The sequence below is a fragment of the Astatotilapia calliptera genome, chromosome 18 (assembly GCF_964374335.1).
Source record: "Astatotilapia calliptera chromosome 18, fAstCal68.1, whole genome shotgun sequence".
Taxonomy (NCBI): Eukaryota; Metazoa; Chordata; class Actinopteri; order Cichliformes; family Cichlidae; genus Astatotilapia; species Astatotilapia calliptera.
The window spans coordinates 23954070-23978612 of record NC_137439.1 but is presented as its reverse complement, the minus strand read 5'-3'; the positions used below and the strand labels follow the sequence as shown (position 1 = coordinate 23978612).

The window sequence follows — 24543 nt, the reverse complement described above, 5'->3', positions numbered from 1 at the left end:
TTTGAATGCTGCACATGACTCCAACTTATCATACTGTACATCCAATTACAAAGCTATGTAGCTAATGCCATTATTAAATCACCAGCTGGCTTTCAACACCATGCAGTTTTGGTTAAGACCTGATAGAGAAAAGACTTTCCAGCTCATTTGAAAAAGCCAAAATATGATTGCAAGTCAGAGCTGGATTGTTTGATGCTCTGTAGCCAGCACTCTAAGACTGTGATTGAACTAGCCAATTTGCATGAATAGATGTACATGCATGGCTGAAAATTAATATACCTAAACTTTACATATTAAATGTTACAAGTCAAATATGGAGTCTAATTAATAAAAGATTTAGGTCACCCAACTGGCATGCAGAGTTATACCACTATGAATTAATACACTGAACAATTCCTAACCCACTCTCTGCAATTTTTGGCATTCCTCCCAACTTGAACTTATCTGGCCCCCTCAAACAGGCCCAAGCCTTTACCACTTTACTAGCTCGGAGGCTTGTTCTGTTGAAGTGGAAGCTTCCCCACCCCCCAACTCATGATCATTGGGTGAGAGATGTACTCTTTAACTTAAAGTTGGAAAAACTTAGATTCTCTCTAAAAGGTTCTATTTTAACAATTTAACAAAATCTGGAAATCATTTCTCTTGCTGGTGGACACCATTACTTTACTTCCTGAGTCTGAAGTGAACTGAGCGAAGCCACATTATAATGTTTTGGTTTTTTTTAAAATCTCATTTATACCTTATCTATTTGTTTTTCTTTTTGTTTTGTTTGGTCCCTTCTCTGCTTTTGTTTTCTCTGTTTTTGCTTTGTTTGTTTTTGTTTGTTTGTTTGTCTTTTTGCGGGGCGGGGGGGGGGGGGGGGGGGGTTGTTGTTGTTGTTTTTTGGGGGTTATGCTTGTTATGTGTATGGGTCCTGAGATGTTGTTTTGTGTGTGTGTGTGTGTGTGTGGGCAGAGACTGGTTCTCTGCAGTGTCTTGTCTAGTGTGGACCTGGTAGGGGGAGAATTTGGGTTGGGGGGTTGGAGGGTATAATGGACATACAACTGTTCTGAAATCAAGAGTGACTTTGCTGTTGCTAACTTTGTATGTCATTGTTGAAATCAATAAAACAAAGTTGGAATAATACACTGAACAATAATAAAGTATAGCTACCTTGGTATCATTGGTGTAGGACCCTCCATTACTATATATGGATATATATGGTATTAAACATTATTGTAAAATTATTTGCATGTAGGTTGTCTGGTGGGTTTCTATGCTGATAATTGTGTTTGTCTGTCATATTTTGGTCTAGTGTCTGACTTTGAAGAGGTTCAATGAGACAAAAGCAGATACGTCTGAAATGTTTAGAGCACAAACTGTGAAAACGATCTCTTTTGGATGGCTGCACTTCAGCAACACGCAGTCCAGATTCATTCAGTGTTGAGCATGTGAACAGTGCATGATCAAGGCGGAGACAATGTGACGTTAAGTGCAGGGTGGCCAATGGCAGCGTGTGCTTCCAGCCTATGGTCGTACAGTACATACTATGAGCTCTGCCTCCTTCTTCCTCTTGGTGCAGCGATGAAAGGAGATGAGACCGCGGATGTGCTATAAAACCGTTTGTTAGACCTGAGATATTTTACCGCCAGCAAGAAGCCTGGTGAGCCCGCACCTCCCCGCTGTTTTTGTCGAAGATAGAAAATATCTGCGTCAGAGGGGGACCTGAGTTAGCTGAGGGAGAGGGAGAGGGGGGTTTGTCGGCCCGCTGCAGTCTGAATCACCGGAGACTCGCCCCACCGCTGGTTAGTCGTCGACGTCGTTTGTCTGTGGACTTGCGCATCCTCTCAGAGGCAAAGAGCACCGGGAGGGGACGGGGGAAAGAGCCGTTTTTGACTACCCTGCGCTGCTTGGCAGGGTATGCTAAAGAATGACCCAAAGGGACACACTGGTTCATTTGTTCGCTGGAGGGTAAGCCACATCAGTTTCCCCTATCAATGTTACCTAATTTGAAATATATATTTTGAAACATGACCCCCGTCTGCTTTATCTAGCTAACTCGCCATTTATTTTTTATTTTTTAAGGCAGCGCGTGCGTGCCCTTCCAACCTTGGCGGTTGTGCGTACGCGACTGTCAAAAACGGTTCTAGTTGAACTTCCGGTTAACCTGTAAAATATGACCAGTGTCGCTGGAAAGCATTCATGTGAATGTGCCAGAAAGCGCATTCGAGCTCGTTATTCCCAGACAGCACAGAGCAGCTTGCCTCTTATTTCATCGTCCTTTAAATGCCGACTGTTTCTGCACAAGTGAGAGCCTTTTATTTTGATGACAAGTGGAATTCATTTCCGGGCTCTTTGTAGCTTTCTCTGAATGACTTGACCAAATGCATCTGCAACAACAGCCATTGACGCTTATTTTTCTGCTGCTATTTTGTAATTTAAGAAGTAGTTGCATAATGCTCACCTATGTGGATCCAATTAAATTATTTCTTTATTGTATTCCCAAATGAAATGAACATTTACATCTAATCCATACTGAGACCCCCCCCCCCCACACACACACACACAATTTTTCTGTCGGTTCAGTTAAAGCATTAGATTACAGTCTTGCAGATATCCATCTAATCAAAAAAGGCTTAATTAAATGTAAAAAATAAAACACTTTGAAGTTTGTGTTGCGTAACTACTGGCTCTGGGTGGAAGTATGGTTTAAAGAGAAACTTACTGGTGAAATTTAATTTCTCTGCTGCTTTTCATTATGTAACAGAGCATTTGAATTTTGTAGTTCAAATCTTAAAGTTGAAGCTCACATGCTAGTAAAGAGGCCTGACAACCAGTTCATTAAGGACAATGAAAGCACAAATGTGACATTTAAGTGGATTGGCCCAGTATAGATTTTTGTTTTAATCCATTGTCTTTAGTTTTAGTTCACTTGTTAATTTTTTTTAATCTTCCCATTTAGTCTGTGACTTTCAGAATGGGTGATCCCACCATGCCACATCACTTCTTTATGTCTCTTGTTATTGCTTTTAAATCTGAGAACTACCCAAGAGACTTTGAATCAGCTTTACCCAAAAACTTGAGCTGAGGCCTCAGCCTAGTGCTGCCTCCCACAGCCTCGCATTAGAGAGGCACACATGCAACAGCCAGTGTTGCTGAGAAAGTAGGCCAAGGGTCACCGCTGCCTCTGAGCATGAATGTGGGTTGGTCTTTTGAAAGGTAAATATAGCTGGTGCTGCTCAAAAGAGACGGCAGCAAGAGGAATTCATTGCCAGGATGTCAACATATACTACCACACTGCCATGGCTTCTGTAACCTTTAGCCGAGTTCTATAACTTGCAACTGCAATCACCAGGAAGCACTTTTCAGCTGTGCGGTGGTTTGGTTTTGAAGCTTTGTCTATATGTGGAAAGCACTGAGCCTTTGGTGAATGCAGAGGGGATCAACAAAAATGACACTATAGCGTATGAATTATCAAATAATACACTAATTTATATCACATGAGATTTTTCCTGGTTTTGTGTGCACATAAACACGCTTTATCCCCATGGTTAGTGCAAAAAGGTCTCTGTAAATTAATTAATTTCAAACCCATTTGATGACTAAAAATAGGCTAAGTTTGACTAAATTAAACCTCACACTAAAAAACATAGTGTTTATTTAAATACTTTGAGAGGCCTGGTGATTTTCCTTTGGGGGAAGGCCAAAACCTGTTTGGTGGGTGCCAAAAATGTTTGTATGATGGAAAAAACAGTCGTGATGCAGTTATATTTGCACACCTTGATGTGTTATGATATAAAGTGGATATACGTTTTTTGTATTTGTGACCAACTTGGTTTTTGTTTATGTTTATCAAGTGAGCTAAACAACGATCTAATTTGATGACTTCTTATTCTGGGCTTCTCAGGTGGCAAAACTCAGCAAATGAGCTGCGGTCAGTTTCTTCTGAAATGAATCATGAAACCAGCTGTTTGTTTTCATATGTCAGTATCTTGGATATCACAAAACCAGGTCACGGTGTGTGTATGTGCCCATGCTCACAGATAATTTGGGAACAACAGATTGTGTTTCTGTTGATTAGTGTTTCAAGTGACTCGGCTTATGTCAGTATAACTTGATTTTTGCTGTTTTTGTTGTTTTGTTTTTGGGGGGGACATATTTGGTGCCACAGCAAACTTTTTTCCTGGTCTTGCTTCTGTTCTATTTTGTCACTTTTTTCTCAATACTTGCTGCTTCTTTACTAGATGCGGTGGTACAGTGGGCGCCATTTTAACTTGTCCTCTGGAAGTGGTGAAGACCAGGCTGCAGTCCTCTTCCGTTACACTCTACGTCTCTGAGGTTCAGCTCAGCACAGTCAACGGAGCCAGTGTTGCCCGTGTTTCCCCGCCGGGGCCTCTGCACTGCCTCAAGTAAGGAGAAAGATTAGCTGTGCCTAATTGATATCCACTGAAATTAACATTATAAACAGTTATGATGTGGCTTCAATGTTGTCTTTTCTTGGTTTAAGTATTATTTTGTCCATTAGCTGGCTGCTTACATTTAAAAGGTCTGTGTGTGCATCTCATATTATTGTAACTTTAATGTAATGAGTTATTTTCTTCTAATAAAATGACTCCTTACTGGAACGTTGCATCACTGCAATAACAAACAAAACTATGAAATGGCTCAGAAACACTGATAACAGATTTTTCTTGTTGCACAGTTCCTTTAATATGTGCACTGTAAGTTGCAAACTGATGTCAAGTTGCTCCAAATTGAAAATATTTTCTTCAGGAATGCTTGGGCTTTCCTGGGGAGTGAGTTTATTTGGATTGCCAATGCACTTCTTTTTCTTTCTTATTTTAATAGATGTTATTGTTGTTATTAGTGCCTTTTTTGTTTTTTGGTGGATTGTTTGTTTGTTTATTTTAGAGAGCAACTTTAACCAGACAAGAAGATAAACATTTTGGTTTCAGTGGTTATTTTCTTTGACATCTGTAGACAAAATCAATAATTTAAACCTCATGTTGACCTTATAGCTCTTTTGTTGTTTTTGATACTTTCTCTCTGAAACTTATGTAAGATATCCACAAAGAATGGTTCATGTTTTTTAGGTGTTTTTTTGTTTTGTTTTTTTTCTTCAATATAAATGTAAGTCATCTTGTCATTGGGCAGAGTGGAATTTTGTCAGAAAGATGAAGTAAGAGTGAGAGTAGAGGGGAACTCAGCATTTGCTTAGAACCTGCTGAAAGCTGATGTGGCTACTTGTAATGACCATTAACCACTGCAGGATTAGCAAGTAAATATTCAGCTTGCCTTTATAAATATGGACCTCTATTATTGTACCCTGGCAAGCTGCTATACAAGAGCATGTCAGAGAGCATGTCACTCTTACATAATGCATAAGTGTGTGGATGTGTGTGGAATTTTCCACTGCTGAATGGTGCCGTTAGTTATTTTGTAAATACCTTTATATTTGACAAGCCTCTTATGTTTGGTTCTGTATCACAGGAATATAAAATGCTTTTTATATTTAGAGTATTTATAATTGGCAGGCTACACAGGCAACATGCTGATCTTGCACTTTTGCAGTTCCCTAGGTTTTGTTTTGTCACTAGTGGGGTTAGCTATAACGTTCTTTAACAATGAGCCTAAAAATTGATTTGTTCTGACAGTAGGTCTGGGATGTTAGTCTGCTGTCAGGCAGTGCTCCTGTCAGGATTTTGTTTAATAACAGTTGACTAAGAGATTGCAGCTCATGTGGACATTGTTTTGGGCTCTGTGTCGGTGTTGTGGCAACATAAGTCAACTTCTTGTGTTGTCTTCAAAATAAGCAGCATCTTGCAGCAGAAGTACAGCAACACTATTTCATGGTACAGAGTGGAGAAGGATGAAAGCACGAACTGCAGCATAGCTAATGAGGGGGGTGGGAGGACACACGTCAAAGTGGGTCAACGTGCAGTGTGGTGCATGCCAAGATCCCTTTTAGGGCGGAGGACACCTTCACTCCAAATCACGTGTGTTGTCTGGTTTTAGACCCATTTCTTTCTAGAGGATGTGCCATTTGCTATAAATAATGAAGAATCAGATAACATAATGATTAATAATGAAATAATAAAATGAGGAAATCACATAAGTGGGGCAGAAAGGCAAAGTCTATAAATAGAATTATTTTTAGCTAATTAACTTCTTCCAGTAGGATCCGCGCTATGTCTTTTTTTTTTTTTCTTATTGCTGGATTTTTTTATTTTTATTTTTTTTGAACATGTTTAAATTAACTTCATGAAACAAATCTGCTTAATCTGATTTGTGGTAATTATGAATTTACAACTGTTATTAAATGTGAAAACAATTTAGATTACGAGTTATCTTTAAACCATTCACTGTATAATATGCTCCAGTGTTTAAATAATGTACATGTTGTGTTTTGACTATAAAGTGAAATATTTCCTCATATGTTTGCTCTTTTGACAGGTTAATTCTAGAGAGAGAGGGACCCCGTTCACTCTTCAGAGGACTGGGTCCTAACCTTGTAGGTGTGGCACCTTCCAGGTATGTGCAGTATTATCTGCAATAATGTGGGAGTGTTGTGTGTTAAAACTGCTTTACGATTTCTTTAGGAATAACACAGAAACAGAGCCCAAAGTAAGGGAAATAACCTTCACTTCCATATCTTGCGTGTCATAACATCATGAATGAGTAATTCTTTTTTTTTTTTTTTTTTTTTTTTGCGTAAGAAGCAGTTAGCTAGCAGCAGTATCATCCGCACTAGCACTGCCCTGCTATCGGGTTAAAGGCATGCCTGTGTAATTTATTTTGACATGTTTAATCAAACTCTGAGACAATGTTTCTGGGGGAAAGTCTTCAGGCTGTATTATGGGCAGCAGCTGAGCTGTTAAATTTAACTCCTGTGTGCTGTCTTATTTACTGCTGAAATACAGATAGTAAGTGCCTCAATCTGTCTACTGAGAATGGGTTGCCTGTCAACCAGTAGTATTAGTAGCGTCACATATACTTCAGGCCGATGTTGTTCTTCATCAGCATCACATAAATTCAAAAGTCTCAGAATCCAAAAGACAAATAAGGTTTTTTGATTTTTGTTGATTTATTAAAACGTTACAGTGTTATCAGCCATAACAAACTCATTATGACCAAGTCAAAAACTGAAGTACAACTTTGTTCAAAATGATGTATTGAAATATCATTCAACAGCAGTCATTTTTCTTTAAAGATTTCTTTTTAGTATTTGCAGACTTTATTTGACAGTACAGTGTAGAGGAGACACAAAAGCAAAGAGAGAATGGGGCAATGACACACAGGAAATAGTCTGGAGTGGACTCCAACCTGAGCCACTGCAGTGCCCTTCAGCATATTTCCCCCGGTTGTTCAGGTGAGCTGTAGTGTTGCCCAGTTGTGTGAACATTATATACAGTGACCTGATATTTATTTATTTATTTTATTCAGGCTTGCATTTTACACAGTGTAAAACAGCTCATATAAAATCTGCAGCCTTTATAACAAATAGTGAATGAACAGGCTCAGGCTGAAGTGGCACTTGGATATGCCTGGCCTATGTTGTTATCAGTAAAGCTGCCCTCATTTCCAAGTAGAAGAAGAAAACGACAACAAACAAACCACAATGTTCTCAAATATAACCCTCAAACATATTTGTAGAGCATTTGTTTTAATGCAAGAAATTACTTGGGCAATTTTATTGCTTTAAGCATTAAATAAATAAACAGAATAATTAAAATACATAATGTGGGACCTTAGACACTGTGGTTAAGTGTGATCATAGTAACCAGACTTTGCTCTTTTACTGTAACAGAACTGTTGAATTTATTCTCATTTAAGTCAATCCTCAATGTTCCACACAGTAAGAAAAGTAAGGAAGTATAAATGAAGAATGAATTATGTTGCAGGGCATTAGAAATTAATACATCACTTGTTTTATAAAGAATTACTGACCACTTTGAAATTTAATATAATCAGTGTGTTGTTTCCATGTTAATTTGTGATCAGTCACATTATGTAGAAAGTTGGCTTCATCAACCTTGGATCTTTAGTTTCATATGTTCTACAGTTTGTTCTATTTGCTTAAACCACAAAGTCTTAACACATTCAGGCTTAAATACAATAACACAAAGGAGCAGTGGGATTAATTGTGCATGCATAATATGCTCTCAAAAAAACTCTCAAAAGTAGCATTCAGATTTACGTATTCTGTCCTCACAGATGTTAGATGAATGTTACCTTCTGTTTTGTTATAGTTGACTAAAACTACGGAAATAAAACTAGACTGAATGAGAACTGAAGTGGTTTGAGTGCTCATAGAGCGAACTAAAATGGACTAAAACATACAGAATGTACCTTTTTAATTTTTAGGCTTTAAAAATGTGGTCACATTCGTCAACACAACTGGTCTCATGAGGCTTTGGCGCCTCTATTTATTGAGACTTGGAATGCCTACACAACTTTAAATTAGCTGCTTGAACAAAGTGTTGTTTATGTTGTGCTGACATTTTGCTCCTGACCCTTCACATTATTGGTTTTAAGGAAACTAAACACAAATAAATAAACAGCAAATAAAAACTAAAGCTACATATTTTTAGTTGATATAAACAGAAACATGAAAACCTAGAAACTAACTGAAAAAAGCAATACGAAAAACTCAAAATGGACAAAAAGTAAAAAAGCTATTCATCAAATATGACATTATAATTACTCTAGCATCAGATTTATGTTACTGAGGTATTTGTGGTCCTATGAATACAAGTGCTGATGCACATGGATGCAAGGTGCTCATTACCTGTGTATATAAATGCACACTGTACGTATGCTGAGCTCGAGCTGCTTCTCCTTATAAGGGTTCGTTTGACTGAAATGTTGCAATTTAATAAGTATGTAAGCAGTAAGTGAGACAAAGAGTACAGGACTGTAATTCAGTTGCTTTCACACTGAGGAATGTCTGAAATAATGGAAGACCAGGAATGTGCATGTAAACTTCTCTCAATCACAGCAGCAGCACAATGGAAATCTGTGCTTCAAATCTGTGCGGAAATGAGAAGGTTCCCTAATTCTTAGCTTATCTGCCCTAACGTCTGGATGCAGTCAATCAAATTCCCGTGAAGCAGCAGCAGCAGACGCCGGCCAGCTGTTATGCTTTCATCATGTGACAGCCACTGCTGTTGTTAAAATGAGGTTTCTAAATTAAGGCAGTTGTGTTTATGTATAATCCCTCCCTGATCGTTCTAGTTCTCTGTAGTTACTGCTGTGTCACCGCCGACGTCTTCTTCCTTTTCTGGTTAGTTTTACGTATCGTCTGTGTCATGATTTCATGATACTCTTTCTCTTCTCGTGGGTCTTTCACTCTTTGTCTGCCCTTTAGGTCCATCCAGTGCATCTGTGTCTGTCAGTCCTGTGTTGTTGTACTGAAATGGCTGGCCATGACAGCTATAGGAAGTAGTGCTATAGGAGGATGTTATCACATAAGAGGTGAACCTGATGAACTCGCTGGCAAATTATGTGGTTTTCCACTGCTTTATAGACAGGATATGACAACAGGAAACATGGTGGTTAATAGTTAACCCATATATAAAAATAAATTAAAAAAACTACCTCAAGAAACCATTTTTAGGATTCCACTGCTTTGTGTTTTGTGGGAATAAAGAATAGCTTTTAGCTAATTTTATTCACTTTGTTTTCATTCATAACCATTAATGTAGAGAAGCATATTAGGATGCAGTTTAAAACAAATTACATTGGCTGTAACGTGGTGAAATGTTAGTATAAATAATTTAAAATGGATTTATGAGCTGCTCTCATTATTCAGAGCAGCCAGATTCATTAGTGCTCACAGTACAAACAATACACTGATCAAAATGCCACCATTAGTGTCCGACAAAATAATTGTATATGCAGAATTGTAACAAGTGACTTTAGTATAATTGAATGAAACATCTTATTACTTTATTTATCAGCAGGCGGAGGTGTGAACTCCAGCGCTGTTGTCTGCTGTGATATTTACGAAACGACACTCTGATGCTGCAAAGCCTCTGACACTCAACAGTCCACCGGGCATGCTGCTGGCGTTCATTAACAACACACTCGACCCGATTTCTACACAGCTTGCACCACGAAAATCTCTCTTTGCTCGTGAGCTGCATACATGCTTTCAGAGCCAATCATATAATTCGTCTGCAGAGCAGCGTGATTACATTTTGCATGCATGCTCTCAAATCCAGAACGAGGGCTGAGAGCAGAGGTCACGGAGTTTAATTCCAGTCAGTGTTGATTAAATCCTATGATTTCATTTATAGAAGAGCAGCTAGAATCATGGGAGGAAAAATCTGTTTCTAAAGCATGACATTTGTGCATGTGCACACTAGAGAGGCACGTATTTATCAGCCGAACATCAGTACTGATGTGTATTTGACTTGTTGGCTGTTATTGGCCTGTCAGCAAAGAAAATAAGAAATGCCATTTACCGACAGCAGTGGCCATTGTGCGCCTTTTTGTTCTGTGGTTTTTATGTGCGAGAACTAGCTTCACAAATGTGTATAATGACATTTTAAATGGAGCACAAGAATTTAAAACACCGATTTTATTTATAGTGTTGTATAGTTTTAAAATTAGCTGAATTTACTGCATGTTCCCCATGTTCAGTTTGGGCAGTATTTAATTTTGTGCAACTGAAATGATGTGTTTGTACTTAATATAGCTAACTTGTTAATCATTTACACATTAAATAGCTCTGCAGGTACAGTCACAGCTAGTATGCTTTTGTTTTATATTTACTCCCTGGACACGTCATTAACTTCTTTCCTTTCCTGAGTCTTTTAGTAATTAAAGTTCTCTCTCTCTTCCGTTTTAATCGTCACACAGGGCGATATACTTTGCGGCCTACTCGACAGCCAAGGAGAAGCTTAATGGAGTGCTGGAGCCAGACTCTACCCAGGTGCATATGGTGTCGGCTGGGATGGCAGGTAATGATTGCTCCTTCCCCTCCCCCTTTCTGTCTGTCTGTCTTTTTTATCTGCCTGTCTGACTGTTTGTCAGTCTGCCTGGGCAGTGTTTCTTACTGATGGGTTTTATTTATAAAAAAAAGAAAGAAAAGAAAAAAGAATTATTTAGTTTTTCTCTATCAAACAACTTTCATTATTTTTTTTATTTTGTACAATTTAAGTATCCCAGACACCACCCTTCCCCCAGACCTGACGCATGCTAAAGCTAACTGATAATGTCTGTTTTTAAGTCGGCATTACTTAGCTATTTCTTGTATAGAAATATTAATATAAACAATCATTGATTTATCAGAAAGCACAATTTAAGCCTCTTGGGATCGAAATAACCTTGATTATTGTGTATGTCACGATGAGTTATTCATGTCTTAAATACTGCAGTTTCTACAATATTTCAGAGTTCATCCTCTACTTTAAGGGGACCTTGAATCTGTAAGAGGTGAAAGGTTCTTATCACATCTTTTATTACATATCAGCTTCTTTGCAAACAATCCTTTCTGTAACTAAACTGGGCCGATAATGCAGTATCTTATCTCTCCATGGTAGCCTTGATAGTCCCCGAATAGTTGAGGAGACAAATCCTGATATCAGCAGTGCCAGAATTTCATGTACCCATACCAGATGAAACATTTCAGGCTGCAATTCCCTAACTGCTGATCTGTATTTGGTTTTATCTGTTATACAAAAGAGAAAAATGTTACGGTCCTCAAAGTTTGGGTTGTGCTTTCCTCTTCTCTTAGCCCCGCTGTCCCTCATGTACTTCGTTAAAGTTTTTTGTTTTGAATCCCCTCCTCGCCCTTTTTTCCTCTTTTTTTTGTTTTCTGTTTTTTAAATTCTTTAATTTTGAGGCCTCTCCAGAGGACACTGTAAATGGTTTAACATCCCAGTTGTTACTTAAACAGTGTGGTCTGGGCCCCCCTCCCCTTTGCTCTGTGTGTGTATAGAGAAGAGAACACGGCCCCCAAAGGTCAACCGGGGCCCCTGGCACTCGGGCGGACACGTCAGGTAGCACCCCATTTCTTTACACTGGTATGATGAAAACCATGGTGATTTTTCTAATTAAATTCATAATGGTTATTCATTTTTAATGGTATTAGCATTGCTTACAGCAGGTGTTTGCTGCTGGTGTGTAGTTTTAGATTCATGATGAAGTTTATTATTCCTTAATCTTAACACACACCTCCCCCTCCCCTTTTAACGTGTTTCATCAATACATTAAAGCTAAAGTAATGACAGTTTTTGTTGTCAGCACAAACGAAATGCTAACCTTGTCACTGCCACAGAAGGCTGCACTCGGTGTGTTTTTCATTTTGTGTTTTGTCATCATTCATCAACACTGAGTGCTTCAGTCATTTCTTTCCAAGGAGAACTGGACTGATGGTATTTTCACATTTCACGTGTTTACTTGTTAAATTAGTTGAATTTCCTGAAGACAGTTAATTGCCTTAGCAGTTTAACCCCATCAGTATTGGCACCACTTAAAGATAAATTCATTATTGTGGATAAAATGCAGTGAAAACATACACATGTAAGTGATAAAACGGGAACACATCAACACACATAGAAAGAGATGGACCTTGGTGTTTAGTCTTTTTCATACTTATAACAGTTGCATAAATTTCTCTTGTAAATCTCAAAGAAATGCAGGTAAGGATATAAATACAGTCTGACTGTTACCACGCAAGTGCTTAAAAACTAGCTTTAAAAATTTCAGATGTTTTAATGTGGACAAATTGTTGTGTCACTACACAAATGTTTTGCTATGATACTAAACGTATCCCTCTCTCGCTTTTTCATCTTTATTGTCTCTAAGATTATCAGTGCTTATCAGTAATAGATTTAATGCGGTGGTCAATGCCAAAACCTCAGGGACAGTTAATTGATACTGATGCTGTGAATTCGTGCTCAGTTTTATAAACTAACTTTGTGAAGTCGATGTCTTTTATAGCTTCACTGCTCCTGCAATGGGAACTTTTTGTATGGATTCAAATCCCATTTCTTTACTTAAGCTATTTTAACATATGAACTCATATGATCTGCTTCATAAGCACTCTCACTACTGTAATTCTTAGTGTGGTCTACCTGATATTTGTGGGAGTCGACTGTGATATTTTTGTTCTACAAAACTTCACGGCTGCAGTGCATGTGTGGAAGAACAGCTTTAGACTTCAGCAGTTAATCTAAAGCATGCTGCTGTCCCTGAATGTAGGTCAAACCCCTCAGGAAAAATTGCACAGGGATTATTTGAGTATTGAAGGATCATAATATACAACATGCGGCAGCGTTTCCATGTGCCTGGTGGCCTGCTGAGCCCAAGAACACACTTTTTGTTTTTAAATTTACATAAAATATAATCATTATTATGTTGTTAGAAATTTAACACTTGAACAAATAGTCAAATATTGTGAGTTGATACAGTTTTAGACTAAAGATTAACTGCTCTGTGTCATTGAAGTAAATGGTGACTTAATGCACTCCCGCTGGTATAGCATGCGCCGTTTCCTCATCGAGGTAAAAGCTGGAAATAAAGTCCTGGTGGTCTTTCTCCTGTCACCCATATTCATGCACACATTCTGCGTTGTGGTTGAAATATCGAGTGTATTATGCTAGCACACCACATCTGTAAGTTAAGGATTGTCCTTTTGATTTCCATCCATTATTTCATTGTCATCAGTCACTTCATTCTTATCACATATTCATACAAAGTTTCTTCATTCTCTTTATCCCTGTCACATAAAGTGTTTGAGTCTGTTACACTGAACGGCAAGGTTAGCATTTCCACCGGCCTCTTTTATTTTCAGACAAGGAGTTTAGGTTAAAAACTGATATTGGCTCAATGGTTATAAGGAATACCTCTCCAGTTTATTTTTTTTATGTCTTTGTGTTCTTGTGATTTTTAGCTTGCTCTCATGAGATAGAGCTGGAGGCTTGGATTGGTTTGGGCCTCTGATTAGTCGTCTTCTTTACTGCAAAAAGTGGGGATAAAGTAAAAGTAATAAAAATGTAACACAAATTAAAGCAGTTTAAAGATGGGTAAATTATACGGGTTGGGGCACAGAGTTGGGATCATAGTTTGGTGAAAGATGGGGGGTGGTATGAGTCCTTCACCCCCCATCTCTTCTCCATCTACTTCAGAAAGTGGGTTGATGTGGGTGGTTGGTGGGATTTGGGGTGGATGTGACTGCTGCTTGTGTGTGACTGTGGTACAGAAAAGCCTGTGTCTATTTTAGGGCTTTACTGTAAAGCTTTCACCCCTGCGTGATTGGGTGGGACATCCCCGCCATCTGAGCCCCCCATATCTGCAGGCTACTAGCTGCAGCGGGGAGGAGCTGGAGGAGCTTTGCCCCTCCCTCGTGAGTACACGCCATAGAAGCTACTTCATTCTACTTCCTCCTTTTTTTCTTCTTCCTCCTTTTGTTCTCCTCTTCTCTTCAACAGACCTGTGTAATCCTTTCTTCTTCATGCAGTTGCCTTAACATAGGTCTCTGCTGCATCGATACACTAGACGTGACTGAGGTCTCTTCATAGCCTTGCCCTGGTCTTAGCTGTTTTCTGCAAAAGGCCATGTTTTACTTCTCACTGGTACATCCGTTTAGCACAGACTTTTAAAGAGACTTTGTGTCATTTCGTAATGATACAAAGTGCAGATTAATTAGCTTTATACTATACACAGCAAGCTTTGCTTTACTGTACATTATCTAGCATTTCTACTGATCAAGAATAGTTGCGATCAGTTACAAATTAAGCTAACATCTACCAAGTGTGTTGGCAGGCAGATAGTGAAACAGGGTTTACTCACCACGATTAAAAAGTAACGGTTACACTTTAGACTTCCTAGCAGTGACTTTCCACTAGTAAATAATTAAAGAATCTCCTTTAGACAACATTTTTCTTCACTATGCGGTAGTTGTGCTAGCTGTGCTAGTATATGGCCTACAACCTGTCTGTAGTGTCCAGTCAAGTTAACCACTGGTTCATATTAGAATAAATATAAAGAACGTGTGTTTTTAGGGACCAAGACTAAATGAGCATTGCTAACCATTGTAGAAAATCTAGAGACTAATCAAAGCTAAGGGTCAAACCTATTGTGTTGTGATGTTTATTTCTGTATGGGTAGATTTGTTTGTAAACACTGATTAAGGTGATGTGTGTAATGCTATGTTAATAAAAACGTTTGAGGATAAGTTCTAATTACAAACTCTTATTCATTTATCAGCCACATGTAAAGGCCTAAAATGAGTTTGCTGCTTGCCTACATTTGCTGCTGTTTGCAGTTAGTTTTTATCCAGATCCATACATAAAAAAAATATCTAGACAGTCATAGCTGAAAGCTGCTGCCTTCATGCACTGTTATCTGAGATCTTTTACTTCAAAAGGAGAACTGTTTACCTGTTGTTTATATACACTTGAGTAGCATTTCATATGAAGAGGATCAATAAGTTAACAGATTAGATGTTTTTTGTGTCTGTAACTCAAAATATTTTTAAAAAATTCAGATTTAATTGTTATACTGTTGTCTGAATTAATGATATCGATGTATTTTACGTAAGACTTGTAATGAGATTCATTTAAACACCTCAGCCAGTTGATCCTGTTTCCTGAAGTGCTTTCTCACTGTATTTGTACCGTGTAGCTTAATCTAGTTTATTTTAATGTGTTCTTACAATGAGTGTCTCTGCCTGTGTCTGAACCTCTGACCTCTTCTAAATTTGCCAGGGTTCACCGCCATCACAGCCACCAATCCCATCTGGCTGATTAAAACCCGTCTGCAGCTGGACTCCAGGTGAGGAGGATTTTTCTGATAAGTGTAAAAATGATGGAAAAATGCGTTGTTAAACTAATGAGAGTAAATTATTCTAAAAGTTATTTAATTTTAATTGAAAGTGTCTGTGTGATGGCAGGAATCGTGGCGAGCGGCGTATGAGTGCTTTTGAGTGCATACGACGAGTGTACCAGATGGATGGCTTACGAGGTTTCTACAGAGGTATGTCAGCCTCATACGCTGGCATCTCTGAGACTGTTATCCATTTTGTCATCTATGAAACTATCAAGCGAAAATGGCTTGAGTACAAGGCTCAGGCCAGCATGGACGAAGAGGAGGAATCTGTCAAAGATGCCTCTGACTTTGTGGGGATGATGCTTGCAGCTGCCACCTCCAAGACCTGTGCCACCTCCATCGCCTATCCTCATGGTAATCTTCTCACTCACTTTCATATGTTGTAGTCAAAGGATAAAGGTCTTAATATTTAATACTTCTATTGTACCCTTCCTCATACTAGCTGTGTCCCAAAACATAGGCTGCATCCTCCTGAGGCCGCAATTGTAGACCAATTATGTCACAGCGACGCAACGAAGGCTGTCCCAATTCGTAGACTCCTCCGAATGCGGCCGACAAATGCGTCCTCCTTTTCCCCAGATTTGAAGGATGGGTCGGCTGTATCCTTCGTTCATCGCGCAGCCCAGCCAGTTCCAGTTTCCAAATATGGCGGCAGCTACTTAGTTTTAATATTACTCTTATTACTCTTTCTGGGTCACAAAATAAACTTTTAACATATTTTCAGGCGAGAATGTAGCTGTGTAAACCTCAAATATCTGCTTGGTTTATCAAGACATCACATATTTGCAAAAGTGCTCTGACATTTTTGGAGACCTCTGTTACCCACCAGATCGATAGCTAGCCAGGGGTTAAATAAAACTTATAAAAACGTATAAACTTTATTAATCCCTCGGGTGGGTTCCTCTGGAGTTTTCACACAGCTGAATAAACAAACAAACAGAAAACTGATTAAACAGAAGTATGAGATGGTCAAGAATTTACGGCAGTGCCCTGTTATATTTTAGATAGCAAGGAGCAGACGGCTGAGTGTATTAAACTCCACCGAGACAGCGGTGACACAAATCTGAAGGCTAGACCGTCCTATTTCACAGCCTCCGAAGGATGTGACCTAGGTTTTGGGACACAGCTACTGTTTGTGGTTCAGCCTTAAGAATATTTATTCCCAGCAAAGAAGTAATCTTTACAAATGGATCCCGAGGGCAGACTTTTAGTTCAGTAAATTTCAGCACTTACAACTGAGGCGGATGTGTAAATAACAAATGCATAAAGTTAATTATCTATTTATGTTTTTAGTTCTTTTATTTTAAATAGTTTCCAGTTGTTGGAACCAAAATAAGAACCCTGTTTTTAACATGCTGTAAATTAAACATGCAGTCTGTACCATTACTCAAACAGGGGGCAAAAGCTGTGGTCACTGGGAATTATTTTCAGTCTTGGACTAATATTGGATGGTTATATACAGTGGGGCAAAAAAGTATTTAGTCAGCCACCGATTGTGCAAGTTCCCCCACCTAAAATGATGACAGAGGTCAGTAATTTGCACCAGAGGTACACTTCAACTGTGAGAGACAGAATGTGAAAAAAAATCCATGAATCCACATGGTAGGATTTGTAAAGAATTTATTCGTAAATCAGGGTGGAAAATAAGTATTTGGTCAATAACAAAAATACAACTCAATACTTTGTAACATAACCTTTGTTGGCAATAACAGAGGTCAAACGTTTACTATAGGTCTTTACCAGGTTTGCACACACAGTAGCTGGTATTTTGGCCCATTCCTCCATGCAGATCTTCTCGAGAGCAGTGATGTTTTGGGGCTGTCGCCGAGCAACACGGACTTTCAACTCCCGCCACAGATTTTCTATGGGGTTGAGGTCTGGAGACTGGCTAGGCCACTCCAGGACTTTCAAATGCTTCTTACGGAGCCACTCCTTTGTTGCCCGGGCGGTGTGTTTTGGATCATTGTCATGTTGGAAGACCCAGCCTCGTTTCATCTTCAAAGTTCTCACTGATGGAAGGAGGTTTTGGCTCAAAATCTCACGATACATGGCCCCATTCATTCTGTCCTTAACACGGATCAGTCGTCCTGTCCCCTTGGCAGAAAAACAGCCCCATAGCATGATGTTTCCACCCCCATGCTTCACAGTAGGTATGGTGTTCTTGGGATGCAACTCAGTATTCTTCTTCCTCCAAACACGACGAGTTGAGTTTATACCAAAAAGTTCTACTTTGGTTTCATCTGACCACATGACATTCTCCCAATCCTCTGCTGTATCATCCATGTGCTCTCTGGCAAACTTCAGATGAGCCTGGACATGCACTGGCTTCAGCAGCGGAACACGTCTGGCACTGCGGGATTTGATTCCCTGCCGTTGTAGTGTGTTACTGATGGTGACCTTTGTTACTTTGGTCCCAGCTCTCTGCAGGTCATTCACCAGGTCCCCCCGTGTGGTTCTGGGATCTTTGCTCACCGTTCTCATGATCATTTTGACCCCACGGGATGAGATCTTGCGTGGAGCCCCAGATCGTGGGAGATTATCAGTGGTCTTGTATGTCTTCCATTTTCTGATGATTGCTCCCACAGTTGATTTTTTTCACACCAAGCTGCTTGCCTATTGTAGATTCACTCTTCCCAGTCTGGTGCAGGTCTACAATACTTTTCCTGGTGTCCTTCGAAAACTCTTTGGTCTTGGCCATGGCGGAGTTTGGAGTCTGACTGTTTGAGGCTGTGGACAGGTGTCTTTTATACAGATGATGAGTTCAAACAGGTGCCATTCATACAGGTAACGAGTGGGGGACAGAAAAGCTTCTTACAGAAGACGTTACAGGTCTGTGAGAGCCAGAGATTTTCCTTGTTTGAGGTGACCAAATACTTATTTTCCACCCTAATTTACGAATAAATTCTTTACAAATCCTACCATGTGAATTCATGGATTTTTTTTTCACATTCTGTCTCTCACAGTTGAAGTGTACCTCTGGTGCAAATTACTGACCTCTGTCATCATTTTAAGTGGGGAACTTGCACAATCGGTGGCTGACTAAATACTTTTTTGCCCCACTGTACGGCACCAGGGACTCATTCAGAAAAAACATGTTATGCCAAAGCTGAGTGCAATGTTGTGGATTATTTATATTTTGTAATTGTTGCACAATAAACATGAAGCTCTATCGCAAAATGTAGAAATAAATATAAGGCTTTTCTGTACTTGGACAAGATTTAGACTGTAGTTAGTCTGATAACTGGTTTAGTTTTTTCTTGCCATTTGTTGGTACAAATGGAACATTATTAGTATTTTTAAAGGATAGGTGAAACGTATTAGATTGGAAATCATTAGTATCCTGTCTTAACTTTGGAGAAATTCAACTTGGTGTGTCTCATGAATGGGAAATTACACAACACTCAGAGGCAAAGCCTGACAGAGCCAGTAGCCAGTAGAATATGTAACTCAAGTTTCTTCTTCTTCTCTAATTGCAGAGGTGATCCGCACACGACTACGAGAGGAAGGCAGCAAGTACCGCTCCTTCTTCCACACTCTGCTCACAGTACCCAAGGAAGAGGGATACCGGGCGCTGTACCGCGGCCTAACCACTCATCTCGTCAGACAGATTCCCAACACGGCCATCATGATGTGCACATATGAGGTGGTGGTCTATCTACTTGGCTGTTAGCCTATCGTGAATGTCTCTGCTCTGTTTAAACATGGAGACCGTTAAGTGACTGAGAAAGATGACCTTTTGCTGGAAACAGTGGCTATGAAACGTCAAAATGAAGATTAAAGGAAACCCGAAGACACTCGTGTGGACCAGAAAATGACAAATGGAAAAAAGATGAAGAAAGAGACAGGACCATATCGGCATCATCCCCACCAGCTCCCTTTGTTAGACTGCTGAAACGGATATAGAGTAATGTTGGCAGAGGAGGTAACATGGCCAGAAGTGCGGAGGCACTGACAGGGAAGCCACAGAAACAGTTTGGCACCTTGTGTCAACTCAAAGTTTATGCAGTGTTCAGTGGACTTAACAGAAAGGATTTAGCTGGCATCCTTCTCTTTAGACAGAAGATAAACTTCTTTTTTTTTTAACTTTTGTAGAGATACCGTGGGAGGAGAGTGCTTGGAGGCAATTCAACTTGACAAGACAGATGGAAACTAAATATAGGTCACTTTGAGTAATCCAAAAATCTCTGTTTGGTATGTTTAGTCTGCACTTGCCTTAGTGCTGTGATACCCCGGTACGATTAACTGACTAGCAGCTGAGGCAGAATGTTAGAAGGAAAGTTCGTATGATGTAAAGACGTCCCCTGAGCCACACACTGTTGCACTACAGAGAGCGTGGCTTCAAGCATTCTCCTCCTATGTCCCCTAGAGGGCCTGAATCTCACACACAGCCATGCAGAAACTGTCCAAATACAATGAAACACAATGATGAGCTTGTGATAGTGACTGTCACTTGAGCACGTGACTGTGACACTAGTCAGTGTTGATGAAGACTATGTCAAAACGCTGGCCTCCATTCAGTGTTTTATTCCTCTGTGACGCAGTGCCTGGTGGTGACATGTTTTTGCTGAAGGTGGCCTTCACCGTTTCAGTGTCGCTTGTTTGTATCGTCGTTGTTCACAACTACCACCCAGCTGAAATTATTTAACTTGTTAGGGGCATGAAGCATGGGCAAAGGTATAAACACGATAAATCTGGGTGTTGATTGGGATCACTTTCTTTGAAATTGTGAGTTTTTAGTCTTAGGCGGTCTTACTAGTGCACTATTTGGTAAAAATTGAAATCCGATTGTTTCCAAGGCCAACTTTTGTCTCCGGTCACTGCTTAGGGCTTAAAAATCTTGGATAAAAACACGAGACCAACGTGTCCTGTTTCTGATGTGAAGCATGCAACGCAACAAAAGGTACCAAGTATCTTCTATTAGCGTTGCTACTTGAATATAATGTGACGGTTCGGGGAAATATTGGAGTCGGAGCAGAGTGATGGAGTTTTATCACCCCATAGCCCGTTTGTACGTGAGTGTGTCTTTATGTTTGTGTGTGTGTGTTTGAACAATTTACATGATCTGTGTGTCCGTGCATTTGCAGGCCTTTGCGCCTGCATGTATAATAAATAATAACTACTCCAGATCTCCCTCCACTAACTATTAATCCTGCAAGACACTGGTTTGGAGTACGGAGAATCTCCTTTATGATACTGGGAGCTTTCATTCCCACTTTCATTCCAGTGCTTGCTTCCAGTGGCTTCCAACCGACCCGATAACATGCACTTTTGTGGCCTTTTAGGCTTGTGCTTTGCATTTTTATTGTGTGGACAGGTTAAACTTGTACATTGTAAAGGAAAAAAAGTATTACTGTATATCAAAATGGTATTTTGCGCAACTGTTCCTAGAGCAGATCTATTGTACAGTTAAGAGTTGTCTGTAGTTGTGAAGGATGTCCACATGTTTGTAAATAATATAGATACTGTGTATGCATATCAAATTTTTTTCCTTTTTTCCCCCACCCTTAGACCCGTTTCTGATCATGCTGTAGTTTGCATTAGCAAATGATTGTTTTCATGGCTTTGACATGAATATTGATGTTGCTTGACTGATTTTTCTTGTGTTTGTGTGTTGCTGTAAGCTGTCGCGCTTACACGTAGTTTCCAAAAGCTGCTCAACCAATACAAAATGTAAGCATATGAGCCACAGTATTGTTTTGTCCTCCATCAAAGTGTTCCAGTTTGCAACGTTTGGATGTTTCTGTCATTTGGTCTGTTTACATTGTTTCGTACCTTCTATCAGATTTTGTTTGGTTCTCCTCAGTTTTTTTTTTTTTAAGAATATAAAAATGGAAGTTAATTTATTGTGAGCTTAAAAACTGGAATCATCTTTCTGTGATGGTACCATTGCTGCGTAGGATGATTACAAATTTTGTTACGGGAAAGGTTTATTGGTGAGACTGTGAAGTTGCCCGTTTAACTGACCACTTGAAGAGGTTCACGAAAAGATGACCTTTTGGTAAAATTTGGCACTTATTATCTTTCAAATTGTGTTTAAGCTTTAATCAGAATTTCCCTTGCATACAGAATTATGTCAAGTTTAACAAAGCACTGTGCTTTTCCCCAAAGTATTTTTCTCCAGTTAAAAGAAAAGAAAATCTAATAATTGATGCATTGTGTTCTTGAACACTCATTTCCCTCATTTGAGTTGCAGCATCATTTCAGAGGCAAACTGAAGTGTTGTAACTTGTTATTGATATTTAGTCTCCACTGAGTTGCAGCCCCTCCCCCTAATTAAACAAAACAAATCAAAACATGCTAACCAATTTTAACATCCCATGTTTTTCCTAAAAACACTAACTAGCTGTTTTTCTTCAGACAACTGGACAAACAGTGCAAACATTTACATTTTGTTACCTCTAATTTCAAAGGCTGAATGCAATTTATTGTCTCTAGCCTGTGTGCTCGGTCAGAATGCAGACTCAAGTTGGGTTTACTGAAAACCCAGCTTGAAGCTTGTTCTTTTCCAGTTCAGTCATGAAAATGTTTGTTTTTGTTTTTTAAAGCAAAATTAAATAAACATTCATTTGCAACTAAACCTGTATCTATTGTTTTGTTTTTTGTTAAATTTCTTGTACTAACTCCAAAAAGCATCTGTCGTGGGACGCTTTCATTCATGTGGATGTTTCTGTTGTCTTTGGATTATATTATCCTGGAACAACAGGTGATAGGTCAGAACTCTTTGGGCCTCTTGAAGGGGAAACTACATGATATTAGGCAGGTGATTATATGCACCACTTCAAAAATATTAGCTTAAAAATATTCCCATTCTTGTTTGAATGTCTTGTTTTGGGGGAGGGAAGGAAACGTGTTCAGTTTTGTAAACAAAAATATCTAATTAGCGAATCACATGGCAGCAAATTAATTCATTTAGGTATGTAGACATGATCAAGACTACCTGCTAAAGTTCAAACCGAGCATGCGAATGGAGAAGGAAGGTGATTTACATGATTTTGATCTGAGTATTTCAGAAACTACCGATCTACTAGGGTTTTCCTGCACACCCATCTCTCGGGTTCACAGAGAATTCTCTGGAAAAAGAAAATATCCAGTGAGTGGCGGTTCTCTGGAAGAAAATGCCTTGTTTGGTGTCAGAGGAGAATGGCCAGACTGCAGGGGGGGTAAAAATAACTCAAGCACTTTTTACCACCACTCCTGAAAACTGAGGCAATAGTTCACAAGGACTCATCAAAACTGGACGTTAGAGGATTGTAGAAAACATTCAGATGGCAGTGTAAGAATTTGGCAAAAAAAACAACAACAACAACATGAAAGTATGGATCAATCCTGCTTTGTATGGATGATTCTGGCTGTAATGTAATCGCATGTAAAGGTGTGGGGGATATTTTCTGGATGACTCAGGCTGTGCATTATTTAAACACCACAGCCTGAGTATTGTTACTGATCATGTCCATCCCTTTATGATCACATTGTACCCATGTGCTGGTGGCTGCAGGACCATGTCACAAAGTTCAGATCACCTCAAACTGGTTTCTGGGGAAAATAGATCAAAGTCTCCGAGGAATGTTTCCAGCGCCTTGTTGAATCTGTGCAATGAGGAATTAAGGGAGTCCAGTGCTAGCAAGGCGTACTCAATGAAGTGGTCGCTTTGTGTATAACTTTTATAGAAAAAGGATCATGAAGGCACTGGGGAATACTCCGTCAACTGTTTGCATTTACCTATTTTCACCGCCAGGGGGAGCTAAAGTTCTTCCGATGGAACTGATCAGCGCACCGTTCAGTTCTTTAATATTATATTTCTGTTTCATGTCATGAATAATATATAATTTAAGTGATTTAATCCCACAGTGTAAAATAAAAAGAACATAATCTCTTCTATCCATCATGCTGAGGTAGATTCGACTCCGCACATATCCTGACAAAAGTGTCTATAAAATGTACGTAAACGATGATTGAAATAATCCATCTTCGCACTCGCTGGTCGGAATAAAGAAAGGCCCAAAGACATTAGTTTCTATTGATTCGGTACCGTTTTTCTATTTGGGCTATTCAGCACAACTAGCACAATCACACGTGGCCCCTTTTTATGAGTGGATGCAGATCGATCAGCCCTCCTCTGATTTACTTACACAAAATAATGTGACTCGAAGTTACCGCAGCGGACCACATCACTTTTGCGGTGAAATATCTTAATTGACTTCCAGTTAACAGCCTGCTGACCTGTTTGTTAATAAACATTCAGATGGAAACCACAATACAAGAAATCACATGAACCATGGGGGTAGCGATGCCTTCACAAACAGTGAGAAATTTAGAGAATATGTTTGCAAATTCATCTGCAAAGACAGTGTGCTCCGGAGATTTCATAGCACATATATAATGCTTTTCACATTATGTGTCATATATGTATGTAAACTATATATACTACATTACAGTATAATACATATATTAAACGTGGATTAAGGTTTCACACAGTGAGTGTTTCTGGGTAAAGCTTCAGATTCTTTTTTCCTTTAGATATCACCATGTCATACAACCTGAAACTCACAAGGGGGCAGTTATTACGTGTAGGAACCAAGTGACTCACTTTTCTAAACGCTGAAGTGGCAGCAAGTATCCTCTTAAAGAGAGGAGCTCAAATGGCTTTAACGGCATTTGAAATTTCAGTACAAGTTCAGTTTACAGCCTGAGTGGCGTAATTATTTCGAAGGACACGTCACAGATACG

The 24543-nt window shown here is 39.3% G+C and overlaps 1 protein-coding gene across 1 annotated transcript; it reads left to right on the top strand.

Moving 5' to 3' along the window:
• The first annotated feature begins 1535 nt into the window (after window positions 1–1535).
• Window positions 1536–22393, top strand: slc25a36a (solute carrier family 25 member 36a). The gene is made up of 7 exons (XM_026148940.2): window positions 1536–1950; window positions 4224–4388; window positions 6433–6510; window positions 10843–10943; window positions 15696–15762; window positions 15881–16170; window positions 19293–22393. Exons 1-7 carry the CDS (start codon window positions 1910–1912, stop codon window positions 19484–19486), a joined length of 936 nt encoding a protein of 311 aa, XP_026004725.1. The 5' UTR covers window positions 1536–1909; the 3' UTR covers window positions 19487–22393.
• The last annotated feature ends 2150 nt before the right edge of the window (window positions 22394–24543 follow it).